Source organism: Chiloscyllium plagiosum, unplaced genomic scaffold, assembly GCF_037043375.1.
Source record: "Chiloscyllium plagiosum isolate Xiang-an unplaced genomic scaffold, Cpla_swu_hap1 HiC_scaffold_37, whole genome shotgun sequence".
In the NCBI taxonomy this organism is placed as follows: Eukaryota; Metazoa; Chordata; class Chondrichthyes; order Orectolobiformes; family Hemiscylliidae; genus Chiloscyllium; species Chiloscyllium plagiosum.
Window position 1 is genome coordinate 19,013,040 of NW_028270175.1, and position 20,174 is coordinate 19,033,213.

Below are 20,174 nucleotides of genomic sequence, written 5' to 3' on the forward strand. Positions count from 1 at the left end.
GAGACTCAAATCCAGAGAAACTCCACGTCTAGTGAATGGGCAAAACTATGGCAATGGATTTAAATGTAGACAAATGTGAGCTCATCCACATTGTATAGAACCCTTTTTCCCCTCTTTTCCTATTGTCATTAAGTCTCTGGCCCCTTCCCTTACCCATTCTTCATGTGATATCGAAAGTGGGGGATTGCACCCAGATCCCCATTCACAACCGTAATTACCGGCTCACCACCTGGAGGTCTGATCCAGTTGCTGGTTTCCTTCGTCTCCCTAACTCTGGAATTGTTGTTTGGCTCTGATTAACTTTCTCCACACGGTAGATTCTGGAATCTCTTGGTGGGAGAGGCCGAGAGTGTAAAATGTAACTTTATTGAGAGCTGGCAGGAGGGTAAACTATAATGGAGAGGGAGGACAGTGGCTGTGTTGGTGAGAGAGGAAGGGGATTGTGTCTAAAATGGTGAAGGGAGAGACAGGGCCGTATTGGTGAAAGGAGAATGGGGACTGGGGTAGAAAGGGAGATTGCCATGATTTGGACACAGGCTGCTTCCATGGAAAGGAAGGGTAGGGCATAGTGCACAGGGACATAAAGCAGGTTTGTGCTGGTATGGAATTTACATCTGTCTCCCCATTGTTTCATTGGACATGTGTTTTTTTTTAAACCTCTGAGCCAGGAGAAAAATCACACACTGGTTTTTTTGCATTCCTCTTCTCTTCCCCACCCCCCCCGTTTATTTGGGAGCTCACACCATGAGCTCTGGCTGTCATTTTGCCACCTGAGGGATGCTACACTAGACCTTGTTCACCCAAGCATGGGTGCCCAGGAGTACAGCCCCCACGGTGAAGCTGAAACACCGGGTGTGTGGACATGATTGAAGGCAGAGTACGGGTGACTGGTTTTACAAATGACCTTGACTTTTGAATAAAGAGGGAATCTGTGTTGTCCAGTTGAGAAACTGGTTTGAGAAGGAGGTAGTGCTGGATGCACCTTCAGACAGCCTGGGTTCAGCACTGAAGAATGATGTGGCAGCTGTGACTGTTCCTGTTTTGTGGTGCTGGAAAAGCACAGCAGTTCAGGCAGCATCTGAGGAGCAGGAAAATCGACGTTTCGGGCAAAATCCCTTCATCAGGAATGCCAGGGTTTCCAGTATCTGCAGTCATTGTTTTTACCCTGTTCCTGTTTTGTTACAGCAACTTAGAAGGCTTCTTGGAGGAGTTTGCAGACATCTCAAAGGAGGACCAGATTAAGAAGCTTCATGACCTCCTGGGCCCACATATGTTGAGGCGTCTCAAGGCTGATGTCTTTAAGAACATGCCATCAAAGACCGAGCTGATAGTCCGTGTGGAGCTCAGCTCCATGCAGAAGTAAGTTGTGAAAACACGAACAGCGAATCTTCATCCAGTTCTGCTCAAGTCTCATCCTTTCATTTTATTCTTGTTGTTTGTGTGGCTTCACAGGAAATATTACAAATTCATCCTGACCAAGAATTTCGAGGCTCTGAATTCAAAAGGGGGTGGGAACCAGGTGTCCCTGCTGAACATCATGATGGATCTGAAGAAGTGTTGTAACCATCCCTATTTATTTCCGGTCGCAGCAGGGGTATGTGTCTGATACCACTTGAGAAATTGTAATTATTGGAATCCAATCTTGTTGTTGCCCTGCACTTGCAGTGGGAATTGTTGGGCACTGATTGTGAGAAGGAGCCCTGCATCTCTTTTTTCCCCCTTCCTTAATCAAGGGAAACCTCCAAGCAGTTCTGACTTGGATTGGGCAACTTAATTCAGACTGAGAACTCTTCTGGTCTGTATAGGTGAGTAAATCAAGGGGTATTTTCTAATTGACCTATAGAGAAATGTTATCACATACCTTTGGAGCAGGTGGGATTTGGACCCAGGACCCAGGACCCAGGACCCCTAGCTTAGAGGTAAGTAGGTACTCCCACTCCACCACAAGAACCCCAAAATGCCTTTCAGAACATCATCATGTTTCATATCACAGTCAATATAAATATATAGTCTCTGTTTATTTTTAACCAACCTGTACAGATGTGTTACAGCACACCTTTGGAGCAGGTGGGATTTGAACCTGGGCCTACTGGCTGAAAGGCAGGGAACACCAACACCATGCCAAAGAGCCTGATTTATAAAGTTCCTATTAGAGTCACAGATGTACAGCATGGAAACAGATCCTTCGGTCCAACTCATCCATGCTGACCAGATATCCTAACCTAATCCAGTCCCATTTGCCAGCACTTGGCCCATATCCCTCCAAACCCTTCTTATTCATATACCCATCCAGGTGTCTTTTAAATGATGTAGTTGTACTAGCCTCCACCACTTCCTCTAGTAGCGCATTCCATTTACGCATCACCCTCTCTCTGAAAAATTTACCCCTTAGGTCCCTTTTTATATCTTTCCTCTCTCACCCTAAACCTATGCCCTCTAGTTCTGGACTCTCTCACCCCAGGGAAAAGATCTTGCCCATCCATGTCCCTCATAATTTTATAAACCTCCATATGGTCACCGCTCACCTTGACTGAGATCAGGAACAAGGTGATACAATAGTTTGAGCTTTTATGCCCCAGTGACCTGGATTTGATCCGGCACTCACCTGACTGACTGACTATGAATAGTCTCCCTATTAGGACCACAGTGAATGTTTGAGATGCTCAGGGAAGTTTGGTCATCTGATGAGGCCATTATACCACATCGTTTGCATTGAGGCAGCTGCTACTACACAATATACAAGAGTGTGTAGTTAATAGTTCAACTACTGGACTAACAATCCAGAGAATATAAACACAAATCTCAATATGGCAGTTTGAGGATTTGGAGTCAGTTCTTGAAAATCTGGAAATAAATTCTAGTGTCAGTAAAAATGGCCACGAATCTGCTGGAACTTTCTGGTGAAGATGTTGGATATTGTAAAAGCCCCAACTGGTTTATTATTGGGAAGGAAATTCTTGGTCCTTATCTGACCTAGACCAATATGTGAACCAGTCCCAGCAGGACACTGGGTTATATCAATACCTGCTGGTTCATGAGGAAGGCCCTCATTACTCTGAGAAATAAACACTAGGCTAACCCAAAAAATGAACTGGCTATTGCGGCTTCTAAACATCCCTGAGGAATTATTGCTTCCCAGAAAGGAGTAGAGGGCTCTCTTCTATGGCTGTTCTGCAGGCGGGTGTATGTGGCAACTGACTGTGTGCACTGGACTTGTTAGCAGTATTAATGGTGGTGCTGCTTTGCTGGTGTTGACAGGAAGCTCCGGTTTTACCAAATGGATCATATGATGGGAACTCTCTGGTGAAGTCCTCAGGGAAGCTGATACTACTACAGAAGATGCTGAAGAAACTGCACAGCCACGGCCACAGAGTGTTGATCTTCTCTCAGGTAACTGATGTCCCAAATTGCTTTGCAGCCAGTTGAAGTGTAGTCACTGCAGCATTGCAGGAGATGTGGCAGCTAACTCAAACTCTGCAAACTTCCACAAACAGTCATGTGATAATGAGCAAATAATCTGTTTGTGGTATTGATTGAGGGATAAGGGTTGGCCATCATCAGGGAAGATGTCACTTTGAATTAGTGCCTTACGATAATTTGTGTCTGCCCGTGAGGGTAAATCAGAACTCTATTTAATGTCTCCTGCAATAGGTGACACCTCTGACGGAGTAGCATTTCCTCAGTGCTACACTGGGAGTGTCAACCTCTCATGTCTTGGAGTGGCAATTAAACCTCCAACTTTCTAATTCTGAGGTAATCAGGTACTAATTAGTGAGGCACTAATTGAAAGGACAGCAGGGACATTCTTCCTGTTGAGCTGGCCAGTACTTAACCCTCGGTCATCATCACAAATAGATTATCTGAGTAACTACCTACTGAACCAAGATCCCAAATGGGATCTCTATCTACCTCTCCTCACCCTCCACTGCTATTCTTCTCTCCAACTCCCCCCCCCTTCCCCCCGCCCCCCCCCCTCCCCTCCCCTCTGGGTGAGGAAGGGTGTATTTAACCCAGGGCACAGCTTCCTCTCCAGTGAACACTCCTGGAGATGTGTGGATGAACTGAATGTTTTAAGACTGAGGTCAGTTTTCTCTTGATGTGTCAGTTTGACAGCATGCTTTTTCAAATTCCACACAGACTAAAGCCACATAATCCAAGCTGAAACTGTGAGGGAGCACTACACTCTTCGATGTGCCGATTTTGGGATTTAAAACCTACCACCTCAGTTCTCAGATTAAAATACCTTCTGAAAGATGAGAAGGGCAGGTGGTCTTGGGTGTCCTTATCAGAGTTTAATTCTCCACCACTGGCTCAAAATGGATTGACTGGTCTTTTAATGCACTGCCATTTTGTGGACTCTTGTTATGCAATTGCAAGCTGCTACATTTGCCTATACTACAACAGTGATTACAATTCATAAGATTTCAGTGCCTTCAAAAGAGAGTTAAGGACATGGGAGGGATTTGAGCAAAGTAAGTAAATCTAAATTTCAAGACAGAAACAGAAATTGCTGGAAAAACTCAGCAGGTCTGGCAGCCATCTGTGGAGAGAAATCAGAGTTAACATTTCAGATCCAGTGACACTTCCTCAGAACTGAATTAATTCTGAGGAAGGGTGACTTGACCTGAAATGTTAACTCTTGATTTCTCTCCACAGATGGCTGCCAGACCTGCTGAGCGTTTCCAGCAGTTTCTGTTTTTTGATTCTGATTTACAGCATCCGCAGTTTTTACTAAATATTTGAGATGTTGCTGGACGGAAAGCCAGTGTACGTCGAGCACAGCGGAGAGAGCAGAGTTTGATGCAGGTTCGGGTTTCAGTTTTGGGTAAATATGCTGTTTGTGATTGACAGATGACTAAAATGCTGGATCTGCTGGAAGATTTCCTGGAATATGATGGATACAAGTACGAACGGATAGATGGGAGCATCACAGGCAACCAGAGACAAGAGGCTATTGACAGGTTTAATGGTGAGCAGATGTTGGTGGTTTATAGAGAAATTCTGCTTCCTTTTTTATGGCTCTTAGAAAAGCAATAATGTACCTTCCATCCAGGAACCTTGTTGAGCAGTCTCCAGGCTGGACGAAGTAAAGAACTTTTCTCCACACTGACAGAATAAACGTGACACTAGTGGCAAAGCTGTGACCACCATGTATCTCGGCTCTGTTTATTGTCCTTTTACATTAAGAAAAGATGTCAAGGTTCCAGACGAGATGCAGAAGGGATTTGTTAATCTGACACCAAGGATGAGAAACTTGAAGTAGGTGGGGAGATGAAAAAATGAGGTCTCATTTTAAAAAAAAAATCGAAAAATTGAGAGGACATCAGGCAGGACTGTTCATGTTTATAAAGGGTATTGATGTGTCACACAAGGAAAAATATGTCTGTTGTTTGCTCAGTTAGTGAAAAGGTAAGTTTAGAATAATTGTCAGAAGAATGAAAGAAAAGATTAGTTTTTAAATTCAAAGTGTTAAAAAAATTGGAGTCTCAAATTGTAAGAGAAGGGGAGATGAACAATTGTAAAATTGTCTTCAAGTGAAAGGGTACAGTGAAAGGGTTAGGAATGCAACTGAAAGGATAATTTGTGTCAGAGGGCCAGTATGGGCAGGCTGGGCTGATTGGTCATCTGTGGAATCTGTGATTTGATATAACTGTTCTGAAGCAAATCAGCACCACACAATGTCCTGTTAATAGGGCATGTGACTGATAGCAGAGGATTTGCTGTTATTTATTTAGGTACATGTACAGGAACAGGAGTAGACTAATCAGCTCTGTGTCTGTTCTGCCATTTAGCAAGATAATGGCTGACTTTCATCCGAACTCCAGCTGCCATGCCTCTACATCTTTTAATATTTTTGGTGAGCAAAAATATATTGAAGGTCCTTGAGAAAAGTTTTAGAAAGAACCTCCCTTTTCTTTGTGGCTGTACGGATTCTGAAGATTTACTGATTGGATGCTCACCCATATCTTTCTCTCTCTTTGTCCTTGCAGCCCCTGGAGCCCAGCAATTCTGTTTCCTTCTCTCCACTCGAGCTGGGGGTCTGGGCATTAACCTGGCTACTGCAGACACTGTTATAATCTATGATTCAGATTGGAACCCCCACAATGATATTCAGGTTAGAATACGCATATTTTCATGAGTCTTCAGAGAAGGACTGTTTGACATCAATTTCTTTCTTTCTTTCCGTAAAGTCGCTGTGTGGAATTTAGTTCTGTGACATCAGGGTTTACAGCAAACAGAGATTGAGTGTTCAAGCCCAAGTTCAGAAATCCCTGCCATCTGTGGATTGATACCAGATGAAATTACTCTGAAAGCAGCGTAGAATAAATCCAATTGATTCATTGATGCCATTGACAGAAAGGAACTTAATGTCATTCTCTATTGGCTTACATGAGATTCCATTCCCACACTCTGTAGTTCGTTAATTCTTAATATTCCTGCAAGTATCGCACAGCTAGCAATGGGCAGTCACTGAAGTTTGAAATTCTCATGTCTCCCAGAAGTACTTTTTCTAAAAGGTCATTTAGAGCTATCAAGGATCAACTTGGTCTTTTAGCAGGAGTGGCAAGTTCTCCTCCAAGCCATTTGCCATCTTGACTTGGAAATATATCACTGTTCCTTCAGCGTCACCAGGCAAATTTCTGGAATTTCCCTCCCCATCAGCAGTGCGGGTTTACCTACACAAAATGCACTGCAATGATTCAGCTCACCACGCCATCTCCAGGGCGACTAGGGATGGACGATAAATGCTGGCCCAGCCAGTGTGACACCCACATACCGTGACTGAATATAGTACGAATTAATAGGGTTTTGGAGATGGTATGTGTTGAGTGATGTGCAATTCAGTTCTAAAACTTAGCAAATAAAAATTTGGTGTCAGTACAAGTGACTATGGAGCCATTGGGCTACTGTTTAACGAAAAACCCAATTGACATCCTTTAGGGAAGGGAACCTGACTCCAATCCCTTGCCCACGTGTTTAATAATAAATTTCCTGTGAAGGGACCTTGAAAGCCTTTCAGTTATGTGGAAATGCTACCGTTGGTTCAAGAAGGCCCACCACCATTTCCATCCCCGGGAAGCATTATGATTATGAATAAGTGCCAGTGACGCCTAAACCTTGAGAAATTTTTAACATAAAAAAGGAATTCAGTGGTGAAACCTGACATGAGAGAGAAGTTGATCTTCATTGCGCTATACCTGTCAGTGATGAGCGATTGTTTTCTTCCTTTGGTTCCCTAAAGCCTATCAGTGCAGAGGATGTGCGAAACTGAGGTCAGGCACTCCTTCACCAGGAGGCGAACTTGGAGCATTGGATCTCTCTGGGATGCTTTGCCAATATCCCAGAGCCCAGCCTGTTTCAATTATCTTGGGAAAGTACAGGAAGTGCAAGATGTCTGGGGCAGAGGTGAAGGGGAGAGGCCCCAGTGGGGGGGATTGTTGAGGAGAGGAGCTAACAAATCGAATGTCTGTCCTTCAGGCCTTCAGCAGAGCTCATCGTATCGGTCAGAACAAAAAGGTGATGATCTATCGCTTTGTGACCAGAGCGTCAGTGGAGGAACGCATCACGCAAGTCGCCAAGAAAAAGATGATGTTGACTCACCTGGTGGTCCGGCCAGGCTTGGGTTCCAAGTCAGGCTCACTTTCCAAACAGGAGTTGGATGATATTCTCAAGTTTGGCACAGAGGAGCTCTTCAAGGATGATGAAGGTGAGAAAGTTAGGGCTGGTGTGATGGGGTGGGTCTGCATGACAGATATAATAGAGCCAGGAAGGACTATAAGGAGAAACATCTCACCCTGCCCCGAATGTTGACAATTTGCCACTGATCTTTATTAGGACTTATCTGGTGATTTAGTGCAGTTGATATGTAAGAACTGTTGGAGGCCATTTAGCCCCTTGAGTCTGTTTCATGCCATTCAACAAGATCACAGTTCAAGCATGTCTTAACCATCCACCTGTAGCTTGGTTCCATGTTTTCTTCTTCCTTTGATGAGTAAATATCTCCTGACCTTAGGCCATAAATACGTGGTCTGGTATAGTATGGGCCTTTCAAACCTGAATAGTTGCGCTCTGACACGTGATAATTCAGTGATGTTGTATGTGGCAGCGCTAAGGACTCTCTGGGCTTGTTTTAGGGATCAAGGTTAGCCAGAGATCCATCTGCAGTGAACATAAGTGGAAAGTATATTATCTTTGGGGGAAGAGTAGGATTGGTCTAATTGTGATGCCTTATGGTTGATTTAACCCACTAGCACTCGCCATGTAGGCTGATTTGGAGATGTCAGTGTTGGACTGGGATTTACAAGGTTAAAAACAAACAAACAATCCGGGTCTTTTTCAATATAAAATTCCATTACATCCCACTGTAAACATTTGCTATAAATTTTATGTCTTAGAATCGTTTACTCCACAACCACCTGATGAAGGAGCAGCATTCCAAAAGCGAGTGCTTCCAAATAAGCCTGTTGCACTATAACCTGGTGTGGTGTGATTTTTAGCCATGTAGACTGTCTGAGACACAGCAAATCAGTGGATGAGCATGAGCACTTGTGGGTAGTACCTGAGTTAGAGTCACTGACTTCACTACAGCAGGAGAGAATGCTGGAGGAGAAAATAGCGTTTAAAAAACAAGAGGAACTCTCTTTACTCTGAGCTTGGTCTGAGTCCAGATTTTAGAATATAAATTGAGGGAATCTCAGAGATCGCTGCCCTTAAAAGAAAACATGGAGTGGGGAGTACAGACAAAGATTGTGAAATTTAAATTGTGAGAAAATATTAAGGAATTATGATTTAATTTGTTTGGAAATGAAGAGCTTGAGGTGACTTTCTGATGGCTATGAAAGGAACTTAAAGACTGACAAGGACAAGCTGTTCCAGTGTGGTTTTAACTGGGTCACGTAAGGGGAACAGGAAGTCTTAGGCATTTTCTTTTAAGTAAATGCAGGTATGTGCTCAGGTGGGTCTGCTTTGTCATGAGATGATCTTTGTTGTGACCCTAAATTTAAAAAAAACTCAAGTTTGGGAAGAGAGTCACAGAAAGGAACATGAACAGAAAAGCATCCACAAGTTGTGCCCATAGTTGAGAGAGACTTTTAGTTACCCTTTGAGTGGAGCAGTCCTGTGCAGAAAGGTGCTCCTGAGTATGAAAAGATATATAATGAACTGGATTACCTTTCAATGAAGAATTAGTGTTAATTCCAGATTATATGTGTTGGGATAAAACCCTGAAGGGGTTACTTAAAGTTGAGTCCATATACTCAGGTATGTGATTTCCAGAAAAAAGCTATTTACAGTTTCAGTCTAAAAGTTAAACATTTCAAAAATAACTACTTAAGCGTTAGATAACGGTATGAAAATTTTAAGTGGTATTTTGGGTACTGCACCAATGATGTGCTTTGGCTACTATACAAATGCTGTTTCATTTATTTAATTTTGTAAAGGAATGTTTTAGGATTATACTTCTGTGTTTAAAAATCTTTTTAAGTTGTATTCTCAGTAGTTTTGATTATTATTTTATCTTCATTTCTTTTGTACAAACTTCTGCTTTTATTGTGAAAGCAATATCTGTAACATTGTGTGCTTATTTAGCAATGAGACACCATTCCTCAAAATCAAAACAAATAAAAATCTGATCTCTTGAGCCAGGTTTCAGTGTGGGATCTGACTTGCCCATTGTTAGCCTCTGCTGGGATGGTAAATGATTAAGAATATTGTAGTGACGAAAATGATGTTATGAGGGATCTGTCGGTTTGCAACCTGGTCATTCGAAGAAGCTTGACACCAAGAGAAGACAAAGTATTGATTGTTGCTCTTTACCTTGCAGCTGAGAAGGAGGCTGAGGAAATGAGGATGATACACTATGATGACCGTGCCATCTCCAAGCTGCTGGACCGTAACCAGAATGCCACAGATGATGCTGACATTCAGAACATGAACGAGTATCTCAGCTCCTTTAAAGTTGCTCAGTACGTGGTGCGGGAGGAAGATGAGCAGGTGACAATTTTCCTTCAACATTCCATGAGAGTTCTGTCCAGTCGGAGCAAGCAGCCGAGTTCAACAGGATCTGGAAAACCCTCTGGGATAGGGAGAGAAAGTTTCTTTATAAATTCCTAATAGCAGAGCACTATCAGTCTAATGGGGAGCAAGGTTACCAGAGCTAGAGCATCGGGTTCTAGAATTTATCCCAACCCTTATGGCTCTACCTGTTGCTTGGTGTGAATGGTGTTGAAGGATTAGAGATTGAGAAGAATAAAGGAAAAGAAAGCAGAGATTGTTTGGGGAGGAGTGGGTAGGATTCATGACGAAGGATGGTCTGGTTTATAAGTAACGCTTACTTTCCAGTTACTGGGGCAGTTAACATTTGTGGATCACAAAACTTCCCAAGTGGCTACAGACCAAGTAGTGTTACTTGAAGGCTCTCTACAGCGCCAAGGGTGGGGGAGGTGAGTGAGAGACAGGCTGCATTTAACTGTGGCATGACCTGGACCCTCAGGAAATACACTGAATTGCTAGTTTAGGTTTGGTACAATTGGTTCAGGGTGTTTCCCTTGTACATCAGAGGCTGAGGGGTGACCTAGTGTTTGTTTGAAGTTCAGTGACTCTTAATGTAAGACTCGTTAACTTTTGTGCAACAAGATTTTACTTTGTAACATCCTGACAAAAACATTTCCCTAGACCCTTATTTGCTTTCCCCTGAGATGCACTTCAGGAAAGAGCCTCTGCATTGTGACTGGCTCAAGTTCCAAATGCAGTTAGTAACCACCTGAATTAGGAGGTGACATTTATTTATGTTGTAGGTTCTGTTTTCAATTCTTGGGGATGATTTCCTTTGAGTGCGGCTGATCTTTTGAATGGTCTTGAATTGCTTAGGAAGAAGTTGAGAGAGAGATCATTAAACAGGAAGAGAATGTGGACCCTGATTACTGGGAAAAGCTTCTCCGACATCATTATGAACAGCAACAAGAGGACCTGGCCAGGAACCTGGGCAAAGGCAAACGCATTCGTAAACAAGTCAACTACAACGATGCTTCCCAAGAGGATCAAGGTACTTACCTTCACAAAAACATGTCAGAGAAATGGGGGATGGGATTGTCTGGGTTTGAAACCAGTTTGTTTCCTTGACTTTTTGTGAGTTCCTTCCCTTCCCTTCTGTAGCTGGTTCAATATTCAGCTGCTTGCTCCACCATGACTGTCGGACTAAAGATTTGTGAAGTTGTTCTGTAGCCCCACCTCCCTGGCAGGGCTGGTGGGGTGAGTTTGTGTATGTTAGATCATGCCGTTGGAAATTTGGAAATCTACTCCTTTCTTTCCTTGAAGCTTTTGCCACTTCTGGGTATGAATTCCTTGGTATTGGGGCCTGAACCTATTGAGCAGCACAACCTTGTTCCAGGAGATCTACCTGGGAAAAGGGCTCCGTTTGGTTCCCTTCCTGGCATAGCCGGGTGTGTTGGTGTGAACTGTGTTGCCTGTTTGGTTGCCCTGCGTGAGTGCAGCCATTTGTTAGAAGCTAAGGACCAAATGTGTTGGCTGGGATAGTTGAGCTACTCACTGCTTGAACGTTCTGGCTGCCCAACCATTGTCAAGGTCTCAGCTACTTCACGGATAATTCCTCATCTTCCAGTAGGATTGGGATCGGAGCTCCTCTTAAGACCAGCAAAGTAAAAAAACAAAACAAAATATGTTTGCAATGTATATGCACCATCGCTCTGCACATGTGCAACAGGGTCAGGGGGTGTCAATCAGACTGATACCTGGTTTACCCAATGGGTGGAGAAAGCTGAATTTGCGAAAAGCTGACACTGCCAGATTAAAAGCCACTGATTTAAAAACTACATAAAGGCTCTGGAATGAGTGGACCAAGTGTGATTTGCTGCAATTATTTGAGTAGATGTTGGGAGACGTCCAACGGACAGTTTCTCAACTTACAAAATGCTCGGTGGGCATTAGACAATTTGCCAATTTGTCAATGGATCACATTCTAATCTGTGTCTGGTATCATGGTTCAAACTGTTGCAATCCAGTGACTTGAGCCCATAATCCATGCTGACACTGAATGTAATATTGAGGGAGTGCTGTACTGTCAGCAGTGATATCTTCCAGATGATTGTAAATCAAGGTCCTTTCTATGCTCTCAGGTGGGCTTAGAAGATCCCATGACACATTGTCAACACATAATAGAACTTCTTCCCTGTTGTAATCTGGTCCATATACATCTCTCAAACAACATCAATGAAACAGACATTACTGTTGTTATCCTATTGCTGTCTCTGGGATCTTAGTGTGTGCAAATTGCTACATTACAGGCATGAATACATTTCAAAAAGTGGTTCTGCAGCATTTTGGAACGTTCCAGTGTCATGAAAGATATTGAATAAATGCCAATTCTTCCCTTTTGTGGTCACTAGGCCAAAGTGGAATTTGCCAAAGGTTTTTAAATCCTGACTTAGCTTTAGTTGTATTTTGCCTCAATTGGTTATGTGGCTGTAGGCAAGAGGTGCTGGGTGCCCAGGATGCTCAGTTGCACTGTGTTGGTATAGGACAGACTTGATGGGCCGATTGGCTTTTGCCCATACTCCCTTTTTGTGTGTTCCTACTCCTACCCGTCGTCCTGATCTGTCTTTTCCAGAGTGGCAAGATGACCTTTCGGACAATCAGTCTGAGTACTCTGTAGGGTCAGAAGATGAGGATGAAGACTTTGAGGAGAAGCCTGAAGGTGAGGGCTCCTTTCTCATTTGGGGCTGTATTGGAATTGAGAGCTGTGTTGGTCCAGAACACTCAATCCTGAATGTTGTCTTTTCCAGCTGGGAGGAGACAGTCACGGAGACAGCTTAAGTCCGAAAGAGACAAACCCCTCCCACCCTTACTGGCACGGGTTGGTGGGAACATTGAGGTAAAAGTAATATCCTCAAACTAATTTCATTGTGATCTTTTGAATACCACTAGACAAGGTTAGATACAGAGCAAAGTTCCCTCTACAATGTTTCTGAAAACTCCAGGTACAGCACAGGATTAGATGGAGTAAACATTACTGTCTTTTAAACTGAGAGTAAAGCTCTGTTTACTCCTTTTTAAACTGAATTTGGAATGCCCTCTGTTAGACTAGAAGTAAACAGAAAGTAAAGTGTCCTCGACACTGTCTCAATAAAACACTCCTGGGGCAGGGACAGCATGGGGTTAAATACAGGGTAAAGCTCTCCCGACAATGTCCCTATCAAACACTCCCAGGACAGGTACAGCACAGGGTTAGCAACAGAGTAAAGCTACCTCTACGTTGACTCCAGCAAACACACATTGGATCTGTTGCAAATCCCTGATCTTTATCTTTAAATAGGTTTTTTTGAGGAGGTGGGGAAGATTATCAAGGGACGTAGAGCTAAGGTGGCTGAGTGGTGGAATAGGTCTGATGGGTTGAATAATCTCTTTCTATTCCTACTTTTTGGATGTTTCCTTTGCCTGTTATTGGGCTGTTTGCAGACCAGAAAGAAGAGCAAACCTTTTTACCTTTTCACACCATAACCAAAAAGGTGCTCTCAGTTTACATTTAAATTTTACTCCTCTAGGTCAGAGTGAGAACAAACACAGGAGATAAGAGGGAGTGTACCATATTGCGCTGACTCCAACATTCTGTAGTTGTAGCTGATCTCAAGCTCCATTATCCCACTTAATTACCTGAAGAACAGATACCTGACTATCCGAGCTTTAAATGTATTAAATGATGGAGATTCCACAATCCTCTGGGACAGAGAATTCCAAAGATTCACAGCCCTTTGAGAGAAGACATTTCTCTCCTCCTCAATCCTGTGATTGGCCCCTTACCCTGAGACCAGGGCCCAGTATTTTAGATTCCCTGAGCAAAGGAAACGATCTCAATATCTATCCTGTTGAGGCTTTGCAGAATCCTGTATGTGTCAGTGAGATCCCTCGTGCTTCTAAAATCCAGAGAATAATGATCTAGTTTGCTCGGTGTCTCGTCATAGGGCAATCCCCTCATCCCAGGGGCTAGTTTAGTTAACCTTTGTACTGCTTCCAGTGCAAGTATATCTTCTAAATGCAAAGAGACAACTGCACACAATATTCCAAATGAGGTCAGACCAAAACTGTACAATTGTAATGAGTTTTGTTTCCTTCCTTTCCTCCGATCCCCTTGCAGCTTACCACCAGCCTCTCTAATTGCTTACTGAGTTTGCATACTGCCTTTCTATAATCCTTGCATCAGCGCGGCGACGTTTCTTCGAACATCAATATTTACAAGTTTCACACTGCTTTGAAAAACGATTCTGCTTTTCTATTCCAAGTCACTGAACGGAATGATTTCCAGAGCCCACGTGTTACCCCAGCTGTTGCTTTGTGGTCCACTCTCTAACCTGTCTGTATCTTTTTGCAACCTCTTTCGTCCTCCCTAAAGATTTACTTTTTCATCTAGCTTTATATCATCAGCCAACTTCGACACACTGCATACAGATTGTAAATAACTGAGGCCCCAGCACTGATCTTCATGGCACTCCACCACTCACTGCCTGCCAGCTTGAAAATGGCCTCTTTGTTAACCAATCCTCTAGCTATCATTATATATTACTCCCAATTCTTATCTTGTCTGTTGACACTTACGCGGCATACTGAATGCCTTTTGGAAAGCTGGATATACTACGTCTACTGGTTTCCTTTATCTATCGTCCTCAACAACTGCAATAAACTCGTCCATCAGGATTTTCCTTTTGTAAGGCAATTTTGACTTGTTTTCTAATGATGTTGTGCTTCTCTCGGCATTGTTCCTATAACTATTCCTACCACAGACTGGCAGATAGATATTAAAACATATGTTAAAATCTAGTTAACAAAAACGGCAAAAACTGTAGTCTTAAAAACCCAACTAGTTCATTTCCTTTAGGGAATGAAACCTGCCAGCCACTGCTCCACACAACCTGCTCTGACCATATGGGGCTCTACTTCCACAGAACGTTGTTAACACCTGTTCAGCTGCCTGGGCTTTATTCTTCCTTCTCTGTTTTCCTGACAATCTGAAGCGGATGGAGAAAGATTGATGGCTCAAGGGAGGCAATTTCCTGGAGGATTCCTGGAGAATTCCTGGCTTGAGATAGGATCATGTGTGGGTACAGGGCAGTCAAATTCAGAATATTTACTATTTTATTTAAAACACCAGCTTGGACCATCAGGTCAGCTCCATCATAAGATGTCACGACACTGTATTGGATATACTCCTCCCTCTTTCCATAGCTATGCAATCCCCGAGGTCCAAGAAAAGACCAAAACAAGAAAACACTTGGTTAAATTCCTCCACCGACCCCTCAGGAAACTAGTCTGGGGGTCTTTTTACATTTTACAGGTATGTTCCCCAGAAGAGACCTCCCTTTGGAAGTTGTGCAGGAAAGGTGTACAAACCAAAGGCAGCCTTAAACACATTGTACAAAATGTGACATTGTACCAGGTCATGTTTAACAAGTCCAAGAAACCCAAATAATCTAAATGGTCAGGTGTGTTGTCAGCATGAAGTTCCCCCCCCCCCCCCCCCCCCCCCATGAATGAGCAGGAGTTTCCTCCCATTAAATATTGGAAAGACTGAAGCTATTGTCCTTCATTTCTAACAGAGATTCCATTTCCAAGCCACAGACTCCGTCCTGTCCCTGGTAAAATTCTGAAAATGAACCAAACTCTTCACTACCATGGTGTCATATTTGTCTCAGTACTGAGCTTTGCTTTTTGTCACCTCTGGAGCACCATCTGACCCCACCCTGCTTCAACTCAGCTGCTTCTTGAAAGCCTTCTCCCTATTGTTTGTTACCTCTGTATAATGAGGCCATCCTAAAATATTTTACCTGTGACCCCAACTTCACCAAGTCCCACTCCCCTCTCCACCCTGTCCTCTCAGACCCACATTGTTCTCATCCTTGTTTTGGGAATACTCCAATGTCAACTTTATTTCAGGGCAGTAAGGAGAAGCCAGGGAACTATAGGGCTATGAGCCTGATATCATTGCTGGGTAAGTTGTTGGAGATGAGCCAAACGATAGGATTTACGTGCATTTGGAGAGTCAAGGACTGATTACGGATAGTCAGCATAATTGTATGTGAGGGAAATGATGTCTGTCAAATTTGATTGAGTTTTTTGAGGAAGTAACCAAAAGGATTGATTAGGGCAGAGTGGTAGACATTGTTTACATGGACTTTAATAAAGCCTTTGACAAGGTTCCACATGGTAGACTAATTAGTAAAGTTAGATCACATGGTGAGCTTGCCAATTGGATACTAAATTGGCTTGATGGTAGACAGAGGGTGGTGGTGGAGGGTTGTTTTTCAGGCTGGAGGCCTGTGACCAGTGATGTTCCACAGTAATTGGTACTGGGGCCACCTTTTTTGTTTGTCACTTATAGAAACGGTTTGGGTGAGAATATAAGAGGCATGGTCAGTAAGTTTGCGGATGACACCAGAATAGTGGCCAGTGGAGAAGGTTACGATTATAAAGAGATCTTGATCAGTTGGTTTAATGGGCCAAGGAGTGGCAGATGCACTTTAATTTGGATAAATGCGAGATGTTACATTTTGGTAAAACCAGCAAGGGGAGAAATTGCACAATTAATGGTAGGGTCCTGAGTAATGTTTTTGAACAGAGACACCTCGAGGCTCAGGTATATAACTCTTTGGAATTTGCACTGCAGCTAAAGAGGATGGTTAAGAAGGCATTTAGCACACTGGCTTTTGTTGCTCAGATCTTTGAGTATAGAGGTTGTGACATCATGTTGAGATTGTACAGGACATTGGTGAGGCCTCTGCTGGAGTACTGTGTGCAGTTTTGGTCACCCTGCTATAGAAAGGATGATATTAAATTGGAGAGGGGTCAGAAAAGATTTGCCAGGACTGGAAGGTTTACGTTATAAGAAGAGGCTGGATAGGTTGGGACTTTTTTCACTGGAATGTAGGAGGTTGAGGTTATAGATCTTATAGTGGTTTATAAAATCACGAGGGGCATAGATAGGTGAATAGCAAGAGTCTTTTCACTAGGGTGGGGATTTCCAAACAAGGGGGCATATTTTTAAGGTGACAGAAGAAAACTTTCAAAAGGACATGAGGGACAATGGTTGGTTAGTGTGTGGAATGAACTGCCAAAGGATGTGGTGGATGCAGGTACAGTTACAACTTTTAAAAGGCATTTGGATAAGTTCATGAACAGGAAAGGTTTGGAGAGCTATGGGCCAAATGAAGGCAAGTGGGACTAATTTAGTGTGGACATGGTTAGTGAACATGGTTCGTGTGGACTAGTTGGACTGAAGGATTTGTTTCTATGCTGTACCACTCTGTAACTCTACAACTCCTACAACTGAGGTGCCTGTGCTTTTATGACTGTGGCCTTTCTATTTTAAGTGCTGCATTATTCATGACCGTACCTTTAGCAGCACGAACTCTGGAATTCTCTTCCTCAACCCCTCTTCCTTACCTTCAATCGTTAAAACGCCCCATAACTCTGCCTCTTTCAATGTGATTAGCACTGCTTCCTCACAGCGCCTGAGACCCAGGTTCGACTCCAGCCTCAGGCAACTGTCTGTGTGGAGTTTGCACATTCTCCCCGTGTCTGCGTGGGTTTCCTCCGGGTGCTCCAGTTTCCTCCCACAGTAAAGATGTGCAGGTTCGGTGAATTGGCCATGCTAAATTGCCTGTAGTGTTAGGTGAAGGGGGTAAATGTAGGGGAATGGTTCTGGGTGGGTTGCTCTTTGGAGGGTCGGTGTGGGCTTGTTGGGCCGAAGGGCCTGTTTCCACACTGTAAGTAATCTAATCTAATCTAATCAAAATGTTTGGCTACGTTCCCCACCAGCTCCTTCTGAGACAGCTGTCAAATAATATTCCCTGGAAGTGCCTAGAGATGTGTTTATGTAGCACCTGCAGCAAAATGAAGCAAGTTGTTGTTGTTGTATTATCAGAGGAAAATCCCACAGCCAGTAACAAAAGAGAACTAGCAAGTGAATCTTGTTGCTGGATTGGTAGATCTTCTGACTTGGGAATGTTAATGGGATGGACTCCAATGGGGGAAGCCAATGATGTATATTACTGGTGTGCTCTGTTCGAGTGTCGAGAGGAGAGTGGGTGATGGGGGGTGGAGAGGGAAAGGAGATATGGGCAGAAGGAGGGTGGATGGGATGAGGGGGCAGGGAGAGACTGGAATGGGTGTTCCAGGATACAGAATGAGCGAGGATTTCTGCACCTGTGATTTGCCCTCCTAGTGATCTTTAATTCTGTGTTCTAGGTTCTTGGATTCAATGCTCGCCAACGTAAAGCTTTTGTTAATGCCATCATGCGCTGGGGGATGCCTCCCCAGGATGCCTTCAACTCTCACTGGCTTGTCCGAGATCTCCGGGGCAAGAGTGAGAAGGAGTTCAGGTACGTTTCCCGTAAATACCCTCCCACAAACTGCATTTCCCCTGTGCTCTCAGCTCCTCTCTTCCTTTTGTATCTGCTTGCTGATGGATGTCCCTTGGGGTGATGGGGGGCTGATTCCTGGGCAGTTCTGGGATGGGCAGGTGGGTTGTGTGACAGTCTTTGGGCAGATTGACGAGGCTCCTGGGTTTGGGTGTTCAGGAGTCCTGGGCAGTCGAGGGAGTTGGCCCTGACTTCTGGTCTCCTTTGTAGCAGTTACTGATGTGGATGATCCATCCTTGGTTGACACCCATTGTACAGGCCCCAACCACCCTCTCTCCCATCGCCCCCCCCCCCTCCCCCCTCCCCATGACTAGGACAAAAATGATCTCTACATAGTCATAGAGATGTACAGCACGGACATAGACCCTTTGGTCCCTTCTCGTCCATGCCGACCAGATATCCCAACCAATCACCTGATGAAGGAGTGTTGCTCCGAAAGCTAGTCTGCTTCCAATTAAACCTGTTTGACTATAACCTGGTGTTATTTTTTTTAATCTAGTCCCACCTGCGAGCACCTGGCCCATATTACTCCAAACCCTGCCAAATCATATACCCATCCAGATGCCTTTTAAATGTTGTAATTGTACCAGCCTCTTCCTCTGGTAGCTCATTCCACACATGGGAGGGGTCTCAGTTAGCCTATGCACTGTTTAGCTACTTCACCCTGTCCTCCATGAGGATCAAGCCTTTTAATCATCCAGCCCCCTCAAATTTGAGGAAATGGTTTGGTTTTGTTGTTTGTCGTGACTGTCACCTTGAAGCATTTTGTCTCCTCTTACTCCCTCCTCCTAGGGCCTACGTGTCACTGTTTATGAGACACCTGTGTGAACCAGGAGCTGATGGATCTGAGACCTTCGCAGACGGTGTCCCTCGGGAGGGGCTGTCCCGGCAACACGTGCTCACCAGGATAGGCGTGATGTCACTAGTGCGAAAGAAGGTGGGTAGCAGGAATTCCTGCAGCTCGATGTTCGATTGGTTTGATTCTGTGGTGTCAGTTCCCCTGTCCTTTTGACACCTGTCCCAACCGTGCCCAGACACAGCACGTTCAGTGAATGCAGTGAAAGTGTCATGGGAACTTTGTCAGCTTCCCCTCCAAATCACTCCCCGTCCTGACTGGAGGGGCGGCTTCACACTGCAACCATACCCTCTCGGTAAGGGGGAGAACTGTTCTGGAGGCAGTGATTTCTATGTGGGGTAGGGGCAGGGAAAGGGGAATGTGAGAGGGGAGTGGACAGTGGAATGAGCAGGGCTGTATGATCTGTCCGATTCTGCTCTGGGATTCTGGCCACTGCCTGACTTTGTGTTTAATCAGGGATTTCCTGGCCTTTTTTATGTCTTATGGAGGTTTGGGCAAAGGCTGTTTCTAAAGCAGGTACCTCAGTTATTTATTTAGAATATCAGAGATACTGAAAAGAGATTAGTTTAGATTAGATTAGATTACTTACAGTGTGGAAACAGGCCCTTCGGCACAACAAGTCCACACCGCCCCCGCCGAAGCGCAACCCACCCATACCCCTACATTTACCTCTTACCTAAACACTACGGGCAATTTAGCATGGCCAATTCCCCTGACCTGCACATCTTTTGTGACAGTGGGAGGAAACCGGAGCACCCGGAGGAAACCCATGCAGATACGGGGAGAATGTGCAAACTCCACACAGTCAGTCGCCTGAGGCGGGAATTGAACCCGGGTCTCTGGCGCTGTGAGGCAGCAGTGCTAACCACTGTGCCACCATGTCGCCCACACTT

General features: G+C 44.2%; 1 protein-coding gene across 2 annotated transcripts in view; it reads left to right on the forward strand.

The window, feature by feature from the left end:
* The window catches only part of chd5 (chromodomain helicase DNA binding protein 5), an 89,397-nt gene that overhangs the window by 45,992 nt on the left and 23,231 nt on the right, over window positions 1-20,174 (forward strand). Inside the window, exons 17-28 of one of the 2 annotated variants that reach the window (XM_043675984.2) lie at window positions 1,186-1,359; window positions 1,453-1,594; window positions 3,259-3,390; window positions 4,852-4,969; window positions 5,991-6,115; window positions 7,480-7,708; window positions 9,824-9,993; window positions 10,870-11,044; window positions 12,626-12,712; window positions 12,801-12,889; window positions 18,253-18,386; window positions 19,218-19,362. In XM_043675984.2, the coding sequence (XP_043531919.2) occupies window positions 1,186-1,359; window positions 1,453-1,594; window positions 3,259-3,390; window positions 4,852-4,969; window positions 5,991-6,115; window positions 7,480-7,708; window positions 9,824-9,993; window positions 10,870-11,044; window positions 12,626-12,712; window positions 12,801-12,889; window positions 18,253-18,386; window positions 19,218-19,362 (1,720 nt within the window). The remainder of the gene's footprint in view (window positions 1-1,185; window positions 1,360-1,452; window positions 1,595-3,258; window positions 3,391-4,851; window positions 4,970-5,990; window positions 6,116-7,479; window positions 7,709-9,823; window positions 9,994-10,869; window positions 11,045-12,625; window positions 12,713-12,800; window positions 12,890-18,252; window positions 18,387-19,217; window positions 19,363-20,174) is intronic. The other variant, XM_087980421.1, reaches the window with a different exon arrangement.